The sequence below is a fragment of the Pecten maximus genome, chromosome 17, assembly GCF_902652985.1.
Source record: "Pecten maximus chromosome 17, xPecMax1.1, whole genome shotgun sequence".
NCBI lineage: Eukaryota > Metazoa > Mollusca > Bivalvia > Pectinida > Pectinidae > Pecten > Pecten maximus.
This window is the reverse complement of record NC_047031.1, coordinates 29947686-29967666: the sequence shown is the minus strand read 5'-3', so window position 1 is coordinate 29967666 and position 19981 is coordinate 29947686. Positions and strand designations below refer to the sequence as shown.

The 19981-nt window shown below is 36.2% G+C and overlaps 1 protein-coding gene across 2 annotated transcripts in view; it reads right to left on the bottom strand.

The window, feature by feature from the left end:
* The window catches only part of LOC117315776 (atrial natriuretic peptide receptor 1-like), a 349153-nt gene that overhangs the window by 10207 nt on the left and 318965 nt on the right, over nucleotides 1–19981 (bottom strand). For both annotated transcript variants that reach the window (XM_033870136.1, XM_033870135.1), the window contains 2 exons: nucleotides 13892–14063; nucleotides 2536–2685 (listed from right to left, as the gene is read on the bottom strand). In XM_033870136.1, coding sequence (XP_033726027.1) covers nucleotides 2536–2685; nucleotides 13892–14063 — 322 coding nt within the window. The remainder of the gene's footprint in view (nucleotides 1–2535; nucleotides 2686–13891; nucleotides 14064–19981) is intronic.

The following is a 19981-nucleotide window of genomic DNA, read 5'->3' as shown; positions in this document are numbered from 1 at the left end:
TTTAAGTTAGGTTATTTAGTTTTCATTCATTATAGCTACGTTTTATTTCCTCTCAGTCTTCACAAGTTTTATCACCTTCGCTAGCCGCAACCATTATTTCATCAAAATGATATATATGGTACTATTTCTGTAATGTTTTTTCCTTATTCCTTTTCATCAACCTTGCATTTTACGTGCCATCTGTTACATGCCCTTTAATAACTATGATGCATTATTTCAAGAAATTGGTACCCGTTTTTGATTTTCGGTCTGAGTTTAACACTTAATCCTACTCTCATTGATAAAACTGCTAAATTTATACATACATCTATTATAGAATGAATAATTTATCCTCTTATCCCGCCATTTACATATAAACAAAACCTTGTATCACCTTAAAATATATAATTTTTCTGGGAAACCATTCCTAACGTCTAAATCATGTCAACAGGAAATTTATAACGAATATCAAATGTTGTCACATTGTAGCCAATGTAGCCAACATGACGTAATATTGATACGTAATATTGCTACGTCACAAGTGTACGACGCAACGACGTACTATAAAATACAACTTGACACATTTGATTACTGATTAAACTTAAACTAATTCCATTGGCAACAGGAGACTTATTATAGTGAAGAATGATAAAAAGAAGTACACATTTTAGGATCTTTTATTTGTCCGATATTCGGAGAAAAAAACAACATTGAAAAAAAATCACTATTGCATCATATGACGAAATCCTCAACATTGAACCATTCAAAAACATCATTTACAATGTAAGGAGCTGGTGTTATCAGTTCCAACGGAATGAAAATGACAAGTATTATATGGGGTGTGACACATCGACGGTCACGTTAAACGTAACATGTTTGTCTACTGTTCTGATCTGACGTTTCTGTCTGGTTAACCTACGATTCAACGAAGCTTTTAACAATCAGCATAGTTATCTAAGTCCGAATTGGCCAAAGGACAACAACGCATCGGTTATGATACCTATTTGTTTTCCCCACAAATCATACCATCAAAATGAAAATGATAACAGTTTAGGTGAATTCTTTACGTACTCAGCTTACTATCGAAATTATATTTCAAATTTGGAATTAAGTAAGACCGTTTCCCAAGCTGTTTGAGCTCTGGGAAGCTATGCCTTGTTTGTACCTTGTAGAAATCGACCCAGAGGGGGCAAGGTTATAGAAACAGAGGTGTAAACTCCGCCTGGCACATTTGAATAATTCACAGCGCTCCAACGTGCTGAATGCATAGGTAGCTTGTAAAACAGCTAATATAATGTTGTAACAGCCATGCATGTGAAATAGAAATAAATTGAAAAGCAAACTGTATTATTTTATTCAGGCAACGATTGCGAAATCGATCAATTTTATTTCTTTTAAGATACCAGTATGGTACCAGATGTATCCTTCACAGCAGTCTCCAGAATTGTTTGGAGATTTAGTGAAAGACTATTGGTAACGAGACACGTATTGTTTATTGGAATACAACGTGTACATAAAATCCCCCAGTCGACATTTTAATAGTAAATACACTGTGTTTGTATAAACTGACATTTCCCTCAATAACATCATCTTGATATATATATGCAATACACTCTCGACAAATTATAGTATATAGAAAATATCTATAGATATTTTTTTTAAATGTTATTTTAGTCACGTTTGCAAAACCTGTTATATGACAAGCCAATGCAACGTTTATATTCCTTTTAGAATAGTTTAAGATGAAAATAGTCTCTACTTGGTCCTATCCTTAGATTCAAGGAGATGAGCTGTTTGCGCATCTTGTACTCACAGGCCAATTTACTTGATAACATTTAAGTTTCATTTGGAAATATCACTGTTTATCGAACCTATTTTCATTGAACATTGAACTCAGTTTAATGGCTTAACTTTGATACGAAATCTAATCGGGAAGTAGTTTGATATATAGAAGAAACTGAATGCTCCTTTTGAAAATTAACGGTAGTATGGGATAATATCGATATTAGTGAAAATATTCTGTCATATGAGTGGTCATTCGAGTTAATTGGATCTTATGTTAATTTGGAAATCATTCAATTTTCTTTGCCCTCCTTTTTTAAAGACGAATAGAAGAGAGAGAAAATCTAAGAATCGGAAAATGGCGGGGATGAGTAGCGTTATGCGTGACGCATGATCCTTATGACGTTAAGTTGACATGTTCTCTGTTCTTACCTGATTTGCTTGCATGACTGTTGCCAAATGCATATTCTATCAAAAGTTTTAACGTAACTTGCAAACGTGCAGCAATATAATAACTTATTAAATTCATTAATCGTTTTATTTGGATCTGAACCGAAAAATTGTAGGATTTCAATGCGATAAATAACAAGCGTTGTTATGATTGGTCAAACATTCGAGGATGAATATTTTTCAGTTTATTTACACATACCTATCCATCCTTCTTGCCTCTTGAATATGATTTTAGGTAATTCTTACACTAAGCTTTCCTAAATATTACGTTCCCTTAAAAAGTAAAAGTAATAATGACACTAGCATCAGAAATATAGATCTTACTTGGGTAACATCATGTATAGGAGATCCTCGGCTTTTTTCTTCTGTTCTAAATAATCTGAAGTCCTTTCTTCCACCAAAGCCTCGAGATTGTTGGCGTATTGCTCCATTCGAGATAACAGATTGTCGAGGATGTTCCCTTTGTCCCCATCTCTGTGAAAGTAAATAAATAACAGCACATTAATAAATAAATGGCAGGGGCTTCGATGAACCTAAAGACACTCACTTATTCTTCTCTTTTTACAAAAAAACTTTGATTACCTTGTAATTCAGATTTAGAAAATTGTTTGTCCTAGGTTTATCGATGTAGAGTTAGAATTACTATTTCGTCTGCATGTCAATATTCTGTTTGAATTTGATCTCTACCATCTATAATCATTAAGCAATATATCATGACACGACACTACTACATTAGTCAGAACACTCCTGGATTGGATAGAGTGACATTGAATGGTGTAATAGATGAAGTACTCGTTTGAATATCTTCCGGGCGGAAAACATAGAATAGTAAATGAACGTTGTGTATTTTTAGATTGAAAATCTATTTCTGTATAATATGTCGACGGAAGGAAAACATAAAGCGGACCGTAAAGGTCACACGACTGGCATTATAGGAAAGACATGACACCGATACGCAACAGGAAATAACATGTGGCGTGATTCGACATCTACGGGATGTAATTTGTGCTGACACCGCTTCCGGTATGACGGCTGAGGAGGATGAAGTCTGTGGATTATTTACATTACGAAGAACTTTATAAGACAATTGTCTGGGATATAAATATCTATTTCCCACCACGATGTATTGTATTCACAATGGTGATGAGAAAAGAAACAAAGTGTTAATCCATTCATCTGCGTTGATACTTTCTTTCGGTAGTACACACATTTTCAGGACAAAACAGAGATATTATGAATAATGCGTTACTAAGATATGGTCATTTAAAACTTTTGTCATAGGAATTTTGTCATAAAAAATTGGTCATAAAACATTATTCAACCATCTTGGATCTAGAATCAATACACCCATGTAACTTTCAAACGTGTCGCACAAGCACTTAATGAGAAGAAACTCGTGGTCAAAAAATACACACAAACGAGTAAAATTATAATGTCCAGAATATCAGGAACATATTCATAACAAATCTTCATCAGTTGTCTAACACAGAAGACGCTTTCTATTCCGAAACGCAATGTCTTATTATTTTTCAACCTAAAGTATCGTATTTTGTAAAAAGAATCGGTCATAGCTTTATAATATGTTTCATCTCCATATGTGGTAATTCTTTTTTTCAAGTAACGACTTAGTAAAAGAGACAGTAAGTGTTATATATCGAATCTAATGTATGTTGCTCGCTAGATTTGTTGATTATTTTACTAACCAGAAGTACCAATATACTGAGTCTGTGATTAACAGACAGCTAAATTATATATCATAGCGACGTGTTCGGTTTTCTCCAAGCCTAGGAATCGATTAAACAGAAAGGCAAACGTTAATCGCTTGGACAATGAGTTGTAAGGGCTTGCGGATAGGCGCGAGACAGACGGTATGTAGATGTGTATACGAAGCGCACAGAGGCGAAATAGACAGTGAAGGGACCATCGATAACAACTACAGACGACATCCACAACGGAATGCACCAGTTCATCTGTGACTATTTCCACAGTGACATTCACCTTAAGATGCCGGTTTTGCAACAAAACAAGCATTATTGTAACGCATTTTCCCTTAATATTCTAAGTCAATTTTGTCAGCAATAAAAACAGTTAAGATAATTGGATTATTGGAATGGCAGCCTACTTCAGTCCACATGTAATACATTGATCACACTTAAAGCTAGCAGCTGAAACAGATACACCAGGCTTTTCACAATACTCGTGTACTATTGAACTTAATTTCTAGATTTGTTCTCTTGCTAAATGAAGTGTTTGATCAATAAAGAATATGCAAACGTCTGTCGGTGCTAATATAAAGTGGCACAAAATAGGACTTCTATCTCATTTATCTCCGACGTGTGGCAACAGCTAGCATTTCGCCAGAGTACCACTTCAACATACAAAAACGTGACGCAATTATTGATTATTGGACTGACCTCCATTTTCAAAACATCTTTCTATATATTTTAAAATTTAAAGTCGCAATATACGTGGTTTATTTTCGTGATTCAGAAAGCTTCTGAGAAAAAAAAAAAGAAAAAAAACGCTTGTTAACCGTGCTAAGATAGAAAATAATATTCTTACGCTGAGTGGCATTCATTTAGAAAAACGTGATGGGCCATCGAAAGAAATGAAAATTATTCAAAGTGGATCCCGCTAAAACATACATCGCAGCAGACCGTATCTAACGGGAGAGGAAATAAAAACGAAAAGGGAAATGGAATCAATTAGTGGACTGTCCAGTTTTATAGAAGATGAGGCAGTGAGGTGGATGATGAGTAACTGATGTTAAAACCAGACGCAAAAAATGACTTAAGCGCTTTCTGGCATGTAGCTGGGTGTAACATATAACGCAGATAAGCCAGTTATTGTATATATATCAATTTCAATTGGAAGCTGCGTATATCGGGGCTTTAAGCCATGTTTCACTATATGTAATGAGAGCTTCAAGATACAAGATGAATCACGGCATTAGAAAGAAATACAACAGGACCAGAGGAGAAATAGAAAATGAAAAGACAAAATACGGCTGTGGAGACACATAAAACGAAAAGATAACAATAGGAACTGCAAAAACACGTGGAATACAACAAAAGGAACTGGTACATCATAACAATGGAAATACATCAAAAGGAACTGATACATCATAACAATGAAAATATAACAAAAGGAACTGATACATCATAACAATGGAAATACAGTAATATAAATTGAGACAAGATAACAAGTGAAATACAACAATAGGAACTGAGTCAATAATGGAAATACATTTATAGCAACCGAGACATACAACAATACAAATACAACAATAGGAACTGCCATCATAACAATGGAAATACAACAATAAGAACTGCCATCATAACGAATGGGAAGTCAGCAAAATGTACCTTACACACTTAAATGAAGCTACAGACAAAGGAACAAAATAATAAAGCAAAATATACATCAACACCTAACTAAAATATAGTGATATATTTGATAAGAAGACATTCTTATCGCTGATAGATAAAAGATATCTGAAGTGTTTTAGCCTATTAAAATCGATGTTTTCATACATAAGCAAATGTAGTGAAGCAATAAGTCTGGGAAATTCCTAATCAATACCACCACTTTTATTACACTGGAAGGAAAGGAAGGAGTGAAGCTTCCCTAGTCTTGATAATACACCACTCGTTATATATTATTGACGGGTCTGTTGTGATATCTTTATAAGAAAAACTATACATAATCCTCAGCCTATTGGCTACAGACAATGGTCATCAGATTTGTTTAGGTAATCAGGCGATGTAGTGTTTTTAATGTGATCTGCAGAGACCTCAGAAATAACTTACATATAATATACCTACATACAAAAGTACATACAATCATAAAGGATATAACTCATTCCAAAGAAGATGATATAATTCAAATTAACAAAGCCTTTATTGATGTTTGATGTCATAGAACTGCTTCAGGACTAAGATATAGATTACTGCTTTACCAAAACACACTTTGAAAGTAAGCCGACATCAAAAATAAACTTATGCTGAAATAGGCCATATTTTCTTACTACAAACTGGCTGGGAAATATGTGTGAAGCCTTTCCTGAACTAGCTGATATACTGTTAAACTGATATAGTGTCCAATAATGTCCAGAAGGTCTGATTCGATAATGTTTGTGCTATTCCTATACATTATTTCTACTTTTCTTTAACGAATTTATATGGAAGACCCCTTTATCATCGGTTTGTATATAAGTGACTGATACTTCTCGAACTGTATGAGTTATGAATTTGTATACACTTCATTTGAAGTTTCTCTTGTTCGAAAATTAGTTTCCTAATACAGTAAGCATTTCTTAATAAAAATAAGCATTTCCTAATAGAATAAGTCTTTTCTGATAAAAGAATGAATTTCTAATATTTGTTTGGTTTGTTTTTGTTTAACGTCCTATTAACAGCCAGGGTCATTTAAGGACGTGCCAGGTTTTGGGAGGTGGAGGAAAGCCGGAGTACCCGGAGAAAACCACCGGCCTACGGTCAGTACCTGGCAACTGCCCTACGTAGGTTTTGAACCCGCAACCCAGAGGTAGATGGCTAGTGATAAAGTGTCGGGACATCTTAACCACTCGGCCAACGCGGCCCTCCTAATTCCTTCTAAAATAAACCTATGTTCATTAATGTTTTTAAAGTTTTTTGGGTTTTTTTACGCATTAACTTCTCCATTTTGGCTAGGATAAAAGCTATCGTCTAGTGATATAGTGCTATTCCTTATATCCAAGACCGTATATAAGCGAGGATATGTGGTTTTGTTTCGGTTTGTTGATGCTATATGTTTCCATGATCACATTTTGAAACTCTAGTGTTGCTGGTGACAATAATCAGCAACGTCCTTCTTTCCATTGACGGCGGATCAATTGATATCATAGTTAATAAATTCATCAAGACATCACTGATGCCATGAGCAATTGCGGAAGCTGGCAGTAGGTGTAAGCGGGAGGATATCATATATATAGATCGGGAAATCGAACTCATGCCATTTCGTGAAAGGCCGATGCGCTGTCTACTGCACCACTAGAGAACTGAAACAATACCACAGGAATGGCTTTTATAAATCTGCTGTCTTTTCACCTATAATGTACATTTGACCGATGCACAATCAATTTTATCAGTTCTAAGCTAACAATGCATTCTGACTCCAGAGTATTCATCGAAAACCTTGACCACGTTTTTTGGGTATCTGTCAGCTTGTTGCTTTCTATCTAAAACACCTGAATACTTTTTGTTAAACCTTATCTTGTTGCATGGATCTGAAGTCCATGTTCTACCATATAAACCGTTTTGACTGCACTTATCTTATAACAATACTAATGTTTCTTTCGTGCTATCAAGCTAACAAGGTGACTGGTATTGTGATGAATCACGGCTAGGGAGACAGAATTCCGTGCGTGAGAACACTCAATCAGTCAAGGTGGGTCCAGTTGACTGAATAAACTACGCGATTGGACAAGCCCCTCATTATTGATACGACAGCAAAATTGGCCTCGATAGGGCCAATAACCTTTGCACCGATCCTCCAAAATATCTCCTCAATTCCCAATATGGACTCCGAATCAGCCGGTTAATTTGATTCCTAACAGCGCAACGACCCAATAGCATTTGATACATTGGCGGGTGTTCTACTTCCGGTTTAATACGGATGATAATTCATTAGATGATATTTTATCTGTTGTTTAACCTCCTACCACTCCTTGAATGTTGACACAATACAAAGGATGGCGCACAAGTGAAAAGTACCTTTATAAATTAATAATTAATTGTTCATTGTTTGTACGCAGAATGTGGCTTTTTGATAGGTTGAGATATTTTTGTCATACCACTTCAAATAAAATTCCAAAAGTGGCGCAAAACATGTGACGTCAAAATACAGCCATTGACATTGCGCATTGATTTGTGAGAAAATAATCCCTTATATAATCAATTAAATTGTACATATATCAATTAAAACACATCATCAACGAATCTACAGTGATATCAAGGCGTTCAAAAAATTTTAACATTGTAGAAATGAAAGGGAAGGTAGTAAAATATTAATTGACTTCAACAAACCAAATGTTTGTTGACCTGTTTCTCAATGTAGAAACCAAATGAATATATTCCAAATTTCAATGAAAGTTATCAACCTTATAGAAGGTCAACCTGATAACTGAAGCTTTCATGACTAAGACCTTTAATAAGGAAACTTCTAAAGTCCCAAAGTATAAACAACTACCTAAGAAACAATTACTGTCTTACCTGTTATTGGTAAAAACCGATGATTCCATATCCTTATTTGCTGTTTGAGATTTCATCCTTAGATAATTTTTGTTTTAATAAAGAAACTGTAATATATTCTGTTTGTGTATTTAATTGTGTCCTTTAAATTTCCTGATGATATTAACCGTTCATTTCTTTCAGTATTAGTGTAGGCAAAATTATATTAATTTATCAAATAAATAGCATTTAATTTGATGTTTGTATATATTCGAGTATGGATGACATCAACGATGTGAAGGCGGAAGTACAGACGTGCATTTTTTTTTTATTACAATCGAACTCCCTTATGCATTAAACCTGTTATGACATGCGTTGTTACAAATATACAGTCAAATGAGTTTTTTTTCAAAACAGATGACAATGACATGTTATCAAAATCCATGTGTGTAGAATGACTTCATTTACCCATCAGCCAAACATAGATTACATAATTAAAGTAACATCGTCATCATCCAACTGTAAACTACCATCCGCCACCATCTTTGACATAAGCAATTGCTATCGACAGCAAAACAGACAACTTCGGAAATTAAAGAGTCATAACACCTGCTGTGACTCGTCCCAAGTTACAATCCCTCAATCACTTCTTAGCTTTATAATATCAATTAATGTTAATTGGGGAACATTTGTTCCCTGGTGCTATTCCTGAACTTTCCTATCTGTTAGACCATATATAACGTAGAAGGTTCCATCCGTTCATGACTACAGCCTTTGTCAGCCAACTCTCGGTGGATTTCACCAAAATACCCTAACGAAGATTAGTGTGTACGGTTACGACTTCAATCACGACTTATCTTCGAGAAGCACTGTTAGATTAACTTACGATTGAAAAGGACATGTTCTTATGTCAGAGAACATTGAGTTCAATTTCAATTTTGTCTAAAGTGATCATGATAGTTGATGCTTGGAACATATAACATTTTTTATCAAATGACATCTTCTAAAAAGGTTTTTTGAATGTATTTCTGTATGATGCTAATACGATGTTGGAAAATGCCTATTGCATTTGTCGTCTCAAGAGGGAATGAGGATGATACCAATCACACACCAAAGGATTGGTTTATATGTAGTAACTTAGACGGGACGTATTTTCCATAAATACTTTCCGACTATCTTTGGATCAATTAGGATATTTGTATGATGATCGCCGAGTGTGGGCTACATGTGATGCAGACCAATATCCATCTCATCTCATGTATCGTCATCATAAAGTGTGTCAGCGCCTCAACATTGTAAATATGGCACCCTTAACATATATACAGGATATATTTCAGATCAATATCTTTTTTGTTTCTATTTTTGTCAAATGAGGGAATATAATTTGAAAGAGGCACACCATTCATATTCCAGTTCAGTTTTAGGAAGGTATTTGAAATCTCCAAGACAAAGGAGACTTTAGACATGCCGGTCAATAGCCGATTTCGAATCATCTTTAACTAAAAAACAAATCAAATATTCCGGAACAATTGCTAACAAAAATAAATAAATGAAATCAAGAATGCATAATCACTTATTGTAAAATATCACATCATTCTTGCTTTTGTAATTCTCCTGTAGAAGAAGCTAATTATAAGGTTAAACGATCAATGTTTAAGATATAGATTTTACACTGGTACTGAATGACTATGATTGGCTGAGATATCCTCCGAGACAGCTACATGTACACAGGACGCTGGTCAGGTACAGATGACTTAAAACCAGGCAAGTGGACAGGGTAATGTTACTGTCATCAAAGATCTAGAAGTAAATTATCGACTTTCTCAGTAATTGATTCTTCTACTTAAAAGGCAATGCCATTATTTTAGAATGATTAATAATATGTTGGATCGTAGTTTTAAAAAAACCACTTTCATCTATCGTTCATGCTGTCCTTGAAAGACGATGGAAGTCACTGTACCACACTCCCTTAGTACATGTATCTGGTAATTACGTTGTGTACTCCATACACTTATTATCCCGAGGCATCAGAACATCCTTAATGAAAACAGGCCTATGCAATTGTTAAACGAAGCAACTATCCAGTTTTACAGCGGCAGAGGTGATCCTTGAAGTAATTTTTAAATGTTATTCTTTTACATTCAACACAATGCTATTGTCTGAAATTTCTATAATTAGATAATGCTCGTACACAACTAATGTTTACTAAGGTTTCATAGTATTTTTTCATCTTCTCCTTTAATGATATAACTTGGCTGTTTGTTTCTCCTTGACACCCGTCCTCATATAACTTCACTGTTGGTGTCTCCTTGATATCCGTCCTCATATAACTTCACTGTTGGTGTCTCCTTGACATCCGTCCTTATATAACTTCACTGTTGGTGTCTCCTTGATATCCGTCCTCATATAACTTCACTGTTGGTGTCTCCTTGACATCCGTCCTTATATAACTTCACTGTTGGTGTCTCCTTGGTATCCGTCCTCATATAACTTCACTGTTGGTGTCTCCTTGACATCCGTCCTTATATAACTTCACTGTTGGTGTCTCCTTGATATCCGTCCTCATATAACTTCACTGTTGGTGTCTCCTTGACATCCGTCCTCATATAACTTCACTGTTGGTGTCTCCTTGACATCCGTCCTCATATAACTTCACTGTTGGTGTCTCCTTGACATCCGTCCTCATATAACTTCACTGTTGGTGTCTCCTTGACACCCTTCCTCAAATAACATAGCTGTTGGTGTCTCCTTGACACCCGTCCTCATATAACATGCTGTTGCTGTCTCCTTGACATCCGTCCTCATATAACTTCACTGTTGGTGTCTCCTTGACATCCGTCCTCATATAACTTCACTGTTGGTGTCTCCTTGACACCCGTCCTCATATAACATGGCTGTTTGAGTCTCCGTGACATCCGTCCTAATTAAAAGGCTGTTGGTATTTCATTAACACCAGTCCTCATATAACGTGGCTATTGGTGTCTCATTGACACACTTTATCATATGACCTTGGCTGTGGCGAGGACGTTAAACTCCATAAAACAAAACAATGTAATTTTATTTCGTCCCTTGGCGTTTTTGCCCGGATGACAATACAACACGGCTAATTACCCTACATAAACCTCCATGGAAACATTAAACATCAAGATTTCTCGCCAAACAATATGAAAGCTATTGATTTCTTTGCAGCAGGGACAGCCATTAAGACTACACTACAGAGACTAATGTCCCCATTAATTAAAATAGCAGCCCGGAATTCTGTTGTAACAATCTTCAGGACAGTTATAGAGTCACAAAAAAGTCCGCATCGCCTGTGTCCAATCTACACAATATCATGTAAATGATACAACAAGGGAATTGAGCACACTCTACAAGACTGTGTTGGTATAGACATGTATTTTATGTTCATTAAAAAAGTTTTCCAAACTAAAAGAGTAGCCATGATGTTGACACATCTCTTCCGTCTATACATCAAACGTGTGACATCCACCAATGGCGGCTAATGAGCCACCTATCGGAACCACGTCACACTTTAATATGCGACAAGCTCAACCCCCAAACCACATCCAGTAGAGACCGACTTAGTACGGAAAGATGTAAATACAAATGAAAAGTCGTGATGTTGACACGTGATAAAAAATACTCGCACCGTTACACATGTCAATAAACCTTTTTTTGCCGCACTTTCTTGTTACTTACGTCACCATTGACACTTCCTCAATTTTTGGCCTTACGTTGAGCGTTTGTTCCTGCGAGGAGGGTTTTGGTTTCTATCCGAGATATATACAGATCCTCTAGAAATGGTTGTTTTCTACCCCCTATGAACACTTAGCAATTAGGAACATAATTACTAGTAGGTCCGCTGTCAGTGTAATAAGACCAGTTTGGGTTTCCTCCTAGATGTCTTTATCAGTATGCTTCAGTGTGGTAGCACTATAAAATTAACATCACTTTTGCGCTATCGCAAGAAGGCAAACGTGAACATATCGCAGCCTCACACACAACAAGCGTGCTTCTCGCACACAGGGGTTTGTTTGGTTGGTTGTATCATGGGTTTTCTTCTAGCTAGCCCATAGCAAACGGGAGCTAAATAACTTGCTGTCCAAAACATGGTAAAATGTCCTGTCTAATGACAGCAAAGGACGATACGTGCTCTTTACTAAATGTTAAACCATCCGGAATGCGGATCTTAATACACATCTGGGTGCTTCAATTTGTATTATCAACCGGAATCATGGCGGCCTCCTTCTAGAGTCAAGTTGTAGCTTGTTCTACCCGAACTTGCTCTATGGTCCAGAAGCCGCCGTATAAACAGTATCCCATAAGCTCGAATACTATAAAAAAAACGCCCGTTAATAGCCTGGTTCTATGGTTTGAAACTGGAAAATGTACACGTATTAATTATCTTGACATGAATTCTTATAACAATAAGATACTTTTTTATATAAACTTTATACTTTCGAAAGATATTATTATTCCCTGAATATATTTTCCTGATCGAAACTTTTAGGGGGATTTACCAAAGAATTTAACATGTAAAAGTATAATGTTTAATTGTTCATTTCAACATGTGTAAAATGTACCGGTAGATAAACCAGGCAAATGTACCAATGTAGTAATAAAGCGCCATAATAAGGACAGTATCTTCTTTGAAATTGCATTGATGGGTATTTACGGTATTTGACTGTCTAACAGGGACATAGCGAGTTTCCATTGCAGTTTGCCTGCGATTTTAAAATTTTGCAATACAGATGCATATCAGTTAAAACTTGACAAATGGTCCTACACACGTAGGAACTACACTTACATGAACTTAACATTTTATATGTAGTTTACTCAGTTCAGTTAGATTTTATTAACCGCTGACAGAACAGTTTTCGATTGGCACTTTCCCGAGCCGATTTCAGACAGATCGGTAATTGCATATTCAATAATAAATGCCTTTTCTATGAGCTGCTATGTAAGGTAAGTAGTCACGCGGATGTTCTGTATGAACTCCTGACACGCTATACACTTTTTATTGGTATGAAAGGTTGGTAGTTATACTGTAAATATGGTTGCTTTAAGTGGGGTATAATTTTCGCTATTTCTAAGATAAGAAAAATCAGCAAAACAGATACTTCTGAAGTACCAATTACAAAGCGATCAGTCTTCAACGAACCACATTATTATCGCTCGAAACGTTTGGTAAATCGCAATAATTTTATCATCGAAAATACAACATTCACACATTACGGTTACCTTGGTAACGCACGTGAGGGAATTAGATATTTGAAAACAATCGAATACGTAAACGACTTTTCGTATCAATGGTTACACAATTACCAAGTACAATGCATTTTACTGCTACATTTCCAAAGCTAGTCTGACTTTCATATTTGTCATGACGTGTGTCCCCTTGTCTCCCATCCCTTCTGGATACTAAATATATGATGAGTTTTTTAAGAGCAAACAATGACAGCGGGACTTACTTGTTGAGCTTCCGAATGATGGACTTGAGAGCCTGGAAGTCCGGTCTCTCCATTGGATCTTCAGACCAACACTTTCGGATGACCTCGGCCAATTCGTCACACGGGCAATCCGCCTCTTCTAGAGTGGGCCGGAAGTAAGGCTTCAGACCATTCTTAACCTTCTGGTGGATTTCTGTAAAGGGCGGAAGTGACGTCATTACATTTTGCATAGTGTATATCCTGATGATGTATCAGAAACTCTAAATAACAATATGATTTCTTCTTCAAGCATCCGTTACTTATGACCGCTTTATTAAATTTGGTATTTACTAGTTGTTTCGAAAGTAGTTTCTTTATTAGATGGACTATATGTATGCAAAACCAATCAGTAGTCACGTTACTGGACATCGAGTGGACTGGAAATCTTACCCTAGACAAATTACTTCATCAAACGTATTGGGAAGGAAAATACCAAATAATTATCTCAGGAATCATGTATCGACTTTGACATCAAAAGACGTTTATGACGTAACCGATATGATGTCAACATGCATGGTTCATCAATAATTACAACATTTCAAACGAAACCTCAATAAGGCCAGGTTAATATGTGGTTAATGGTCAGAAACGTCGTCTTTATTGATCATTGTTCATATCACTGTATAATGTCATTGCCATTTGTTACTCGGCGACCATGGTGATTTACCTTGGAGATCGATTACGTATATATGATATAGACGGGTTTATTTTGAAACTACAGAATGTTTTAACTCTTAAGAAAACGTGAGTAATCAAGAAAATGTATGGGTAACTAGGCAGAAAGTACTTGTTGGTTATGGGTGAACGGTGGTCTAGTGGCAGAACGCAGAGCTACGTGAATCGAAAGTCGCTAGTTTGAGTCCCTGCATGGAATTTGTAGTGTATACTTGAACAGGATACATTACTCCGTTGTGTTCGACTCAGCTTTAGATGAGTCCACGGTAGGGCAAGTGCAAGAAATAACGTGTGTAAGCTCGTATCACCGAAATGGCAGCTCCGGCTGTATTCTCTTGGACAGTCGAGAAAGGCATTGCCTGGTTGATAAATGTCCAATAACCACGAATAATAATTTCTGAACCGGTCTGATATGTCTATGTTTATTGGATTTAGCGGTATGCAAAACTCCAACGAAAGAGTTGGTCATCTCGTTTTTAAATGGTACAGTTATATGTACAAGCATTATTATAATTTTTTTTTATTGTCAGTTTTGAGTAAAAGCTATTTGGAAAGCTGTTTTCGTTTAACAATGATTACTACTGTTCTTGTAACATGTTTCCTTTGCACACGCCAGTTTGCAATAATTATTTGTGTTCAAAATTGTCTTTCCAAATAACGCCGTTTACTTTGTTTATGTAAATGAAGGTCGAATTGTTACTTATATTTCATAAATATATCATCAATTGGAGTCCCTCATCTAATTTGAGACTAGGATGTTTTTTTTTTAAACATTCTCCATGCTAATTCTCTACAATGATCTACTGCAAAGGAAGACATATTGCAAAATGTCTTTGCAGTGACATTTCAATGGCGCACATTATCATAAGCTATCAGATATTGTACATGATTAAACGCAAGACACGAACGAAAACAGGCGTCATACTATGCATTTCGTTACAAGGGGAATTGCTGTATGAGGGACAGCGTTCCACCACAACAACGGCGATGCGTCAGATACATCAATGCAGGACGCACATTGCATCACAGATCACTTTATACCACAAGACATATATTGCTATGTTATACATTGAGCCCTGATGTACTGCATTCTGACACCAAATATATGGGAATAAGCTGAATCAGCTTAGGTAGAGAGAAAACCCTGGCGCCCAGTTATTACATAGAGATGACAACGTCACGATATTTTCCGTTGCTTTCAATCAAATACGTGTGTCACATAATCTAAACAATAGAGAATACCGACATAATTGCATACTAGTCACTCTATCACAAGATCGGCCGACCGATGAAAAAATAAGAATTATAAATATAAATATGCAAGGTAACCCTTGATGAAGTTCACGGAGGTTAAGGCCGGGCGTTTCGGAAGATTAAGCGTCTCCTGCTTCAGTAACGATACAAACAGCGTACAATACCGATAAAATAACAAAACAATTGCAAGAGGAATCCCGAAAAAGTACAAGGAGAATAAGAACAGAGGTATCGGAGGAGGAAGCGTCTTCTCCTTCATCAACGATACCGCCATCACAAATACAGGTCAACCCGACTTAACCCATAGCCTCAAATGAGATTTACAAATGTATGATGGTGATAACAGAACCTCTAGGAATATCAGCCTGCACCAAACACATTCCATCGCATAAAGAAATGATGTCATCTGTACAACATAGATTGAGGTACATTGCTTACAGTATATTGATATATCCTAATACTTCGAATATTGCGCCATTGTTCATATAGATGTATCGGCCGGTATGTACATGGACGGCGTTAAAGCAATTCTAACATGGTAACAAAATCAGATACTCTGTTTGATATAACAATGTTCACAATGTAGGGCAAACATTACTGGGAAAACAGAAAGGTCGCCTAGAACAGCATTCCACTCTTAACCTAAAAACACAATGAACAAAGGTGCTTACCGAAAATATATTTGTAAAGGTCAATTTGAATCTAAACATCAAATTGATTTTGGATCTAAAACACACTTTGATACGATACACCCAAGGCAGTGTTCAATCAGAATACCAGACTGCATAACTCGCTTAAATGAGAGAAAATCCCATCACATTAGATGAACCTAGCAAACTACTTTTACAGACCCCCGGATGTTGTTCAGTGAGGTAGTCACTTACTACTATTAGCAAGGGGAACCCGCCTGAAAATAACCTTGGATGTTCTCGGGGCAAAAATACTCAGCAAACAAACAAATGAGCACTTTTACAGTCACTGTATCAGAACATACATGCAAAATGCAGCTAGAGATGAATGTCATCACCTGGCCAAAATACCTACACCAACTTAAAATACGATTTTGATCTTAAGACACAAAAATGCACTAGAGACCAGCAATTCATAAGGCCTAAATATATACAAAATCCCAAAAGGTGTTCTCCATCAAAAGACATGTAAAAAATCTAGATACAGCCCTTTGTGGTTTGAAATGAATTTCTTTATCAGGACAAACACATACACAAAATTAAAAGAAATTTTGTATCCAGCCACACATACAGCTACTAGATATTAGCACTTAAGGGCTGGAGATGAATTCTGTTAAAAAGTCTATATTCATATACATCACAATGCTAAAAGGCGATTTTTATCTAAGAAACTATATACATATTGTAACTCTGGATATTGGCAATTAGAGGTTGGAGCTGAAATTCTTTATAAGATCTTAAATACATACACAATGATAAAAGACGATATCTTGTCTAAACACACCTACACACATTAGATATTGACATTTTGCGTCTTGAGATGAATTTCCTTATAAGGTCCGAATACATACACAATGATAAAAGACGATATCTTGTCTAAACACACCTACACACATTAGATATTGACATTTTGCGTCTTGAGATGAATTTCCTTATAAGGTCCGAATACATACACAATGATAAAAGACGATATCTTGTCTAAACACACCTACACACATTAGATATTGACATTTTGCGTCTTGAGATGAATTTCCTTATAAGGTCCGAATGCATATACAATGATAAAATACTATATCATGTAACTATATATAAAGGTATAGGATATCAGCACGTACAACATAAACATCAACAATACATGTACCTGTATCTTGTCCTTTGTCGGACCTGTCTACATCCATCTGATTGTTATTAAGAGCCATACCGCTCACCCAGGTAGTAAACAATAACACTGATCTCTAGATACCTTCACAGATACACTCCACAATTAGCTGTATAATCTGTCCAATTAGGATTCTGAGAGAAATTTGAAATGTTTCTGATCAAATAAGAACAGCTAGCGGCTTCGTAATCACGTGATCACCTCAAGACTTAGAAGATTTCCTCAGTGTCACGTATTTATCCAAAACGTAAAGATCGATGACAGAAATTGGAACATTCCAGTCTGAAGAACTTGAATACAGACGATAATACATATATCACGTGACACATAAAACACACGTGACAACGTCCCGTGATTTTACCTTAAAAATGTTTTCATATGGTCATCAATCCTATGACTATCTGAATAACAATTCCAAGGATCCTTTTGATTTCTCAATGATCCAAGTCACTTGCTATAAGTATTTACAGTTCTATTCGTTATACCTGGCCGCTATTAAGTATACACTATCGTAATTCCAGGACCCAAGGAAATATGCCCAATCTATTAGTTATTACAATATATATGTGAAAAAGATATCAAGTGTTTGCTATGGAGAATTGGACTTGGTTGACTCGTGGTGAATTGTATTCAAAGGCCTCGTTATAAAGTTTTTTCTGTGGCCTCGTTGTGAATTGTTGCTCAATGACTTCAGTGAAACCGTTTTGAAGATTGCTCAGTGGCCCCGATCACTGATCACAGATCATTGTCATCTCATCTACAGAAAAGCTCCAGTTCCTTAAACCTTTCTTCTATAAAATAAACTTCCTATCCAATCTATCCTACGACTCGACACGATACACCGTCACACGGTATTCAGCGGACGTAGTGTTGTTTCTAAGCAATGATCAATTGCCCACACTCTGGCATATTCCCCTGCTTTCAGAGCAGAATTAGAGGTTATAAATAGTTCCACGAGGTGCTTTACATATGTCCACTTTCTTCACGTCATACAGACAGATATGAATTGTAGATATCCAATCCTTTTTTGAATCAATAACGCCAAATTTAAGAAGACAATTTGTGTTGCAATATTCATGAATCCCTGTTCTATAAGCGGAAAGTGTTCGGGTGTTTGTTGGTAATCTTTGCCACGCGTTCCAAATACAGCAATCAGGAAAAGCTGAGGCAGATTAATGAGTAAAATGTCAATTCCTTATATGTCATATGACTACCAGAATGCCAAATCTTAATCTGAGCAAGAGTCAATCTGCGATCATCCCTCCAGGCGGTTAATGTCTAGTGTTTGTTATGACAGTTGGATAGCAGAAGATATGCCAACAATAGGCTCAATTATATACCCTCGTATTACTGTGAGCGTCAACGAAGCGATTATAATTCTGCATGTGTACTTAGAAATGATTGGTTCGTTTAAGGATCGCTATGTTCATCCTAGCCCAAGGATAAGCGTATGATAATACAACGTCAGGATTTCTACCAGACACAAATTAAGTCTGACTTTAAAGCAACGATATGAGGAGAATGTTAGTTTGCAATCTCTTTTTAAAGAGTGATTATTTTCTGTTGTTTTTATTACAGAAACATTTGCGATTTCAGATCAGGAAACTGTAACCCACGATTTGGCTTCTTTATTTATCCAATAACGAATATATTCCGCTGAATTTTAAGCACGTCCGGATTCGAACTCACAGCAAATCATGCGCACACAATCAGCATCAAGCAGGAATTCCCTTCCTTCGTTCACTGATTATAACCAATCGGAACTCCTCTGTATATGTCGTTAACAATCCATTGAATTACATCGTCAATTTAAGACACATCAAGACGGTTCGGATACTACTAGTGAGGATCACAAAGACCGATGGCAAAAGTGTGTTAACATGTCATTAGAACAAAGTCTTAATTGATTACATTAGCAACACGTAGTCGTCCTTTGCTTTCAGACAGCGCTGTTGTTGTGAAGTTGCTAGTCAGATAGCTGTAGACTAGCGTTACACACTGGCTGCAACTCAACATTGATTTGGTCGCCTAAGCCATTCACCGTTGCCTATTGATTTCTAATAGACTCAAGCAGATTTCAGGAAGATGTAAAACTGCAAGATAATTAGATTCCTTTCTCTTTCGTTGTCTCACCTGTATGTTATAGTTAATACAGGTGTGGCTGTTATTCTGGGTAGAAGATAAGCAAGTACAAATGAGAATGTTGTTCCGGATAACAGGTAAAAACTACAACTAAGAATGATATTCTGGACGGAATTAAAAACAATAAAGATGGTAATGTTTTTCAAGGTAGAA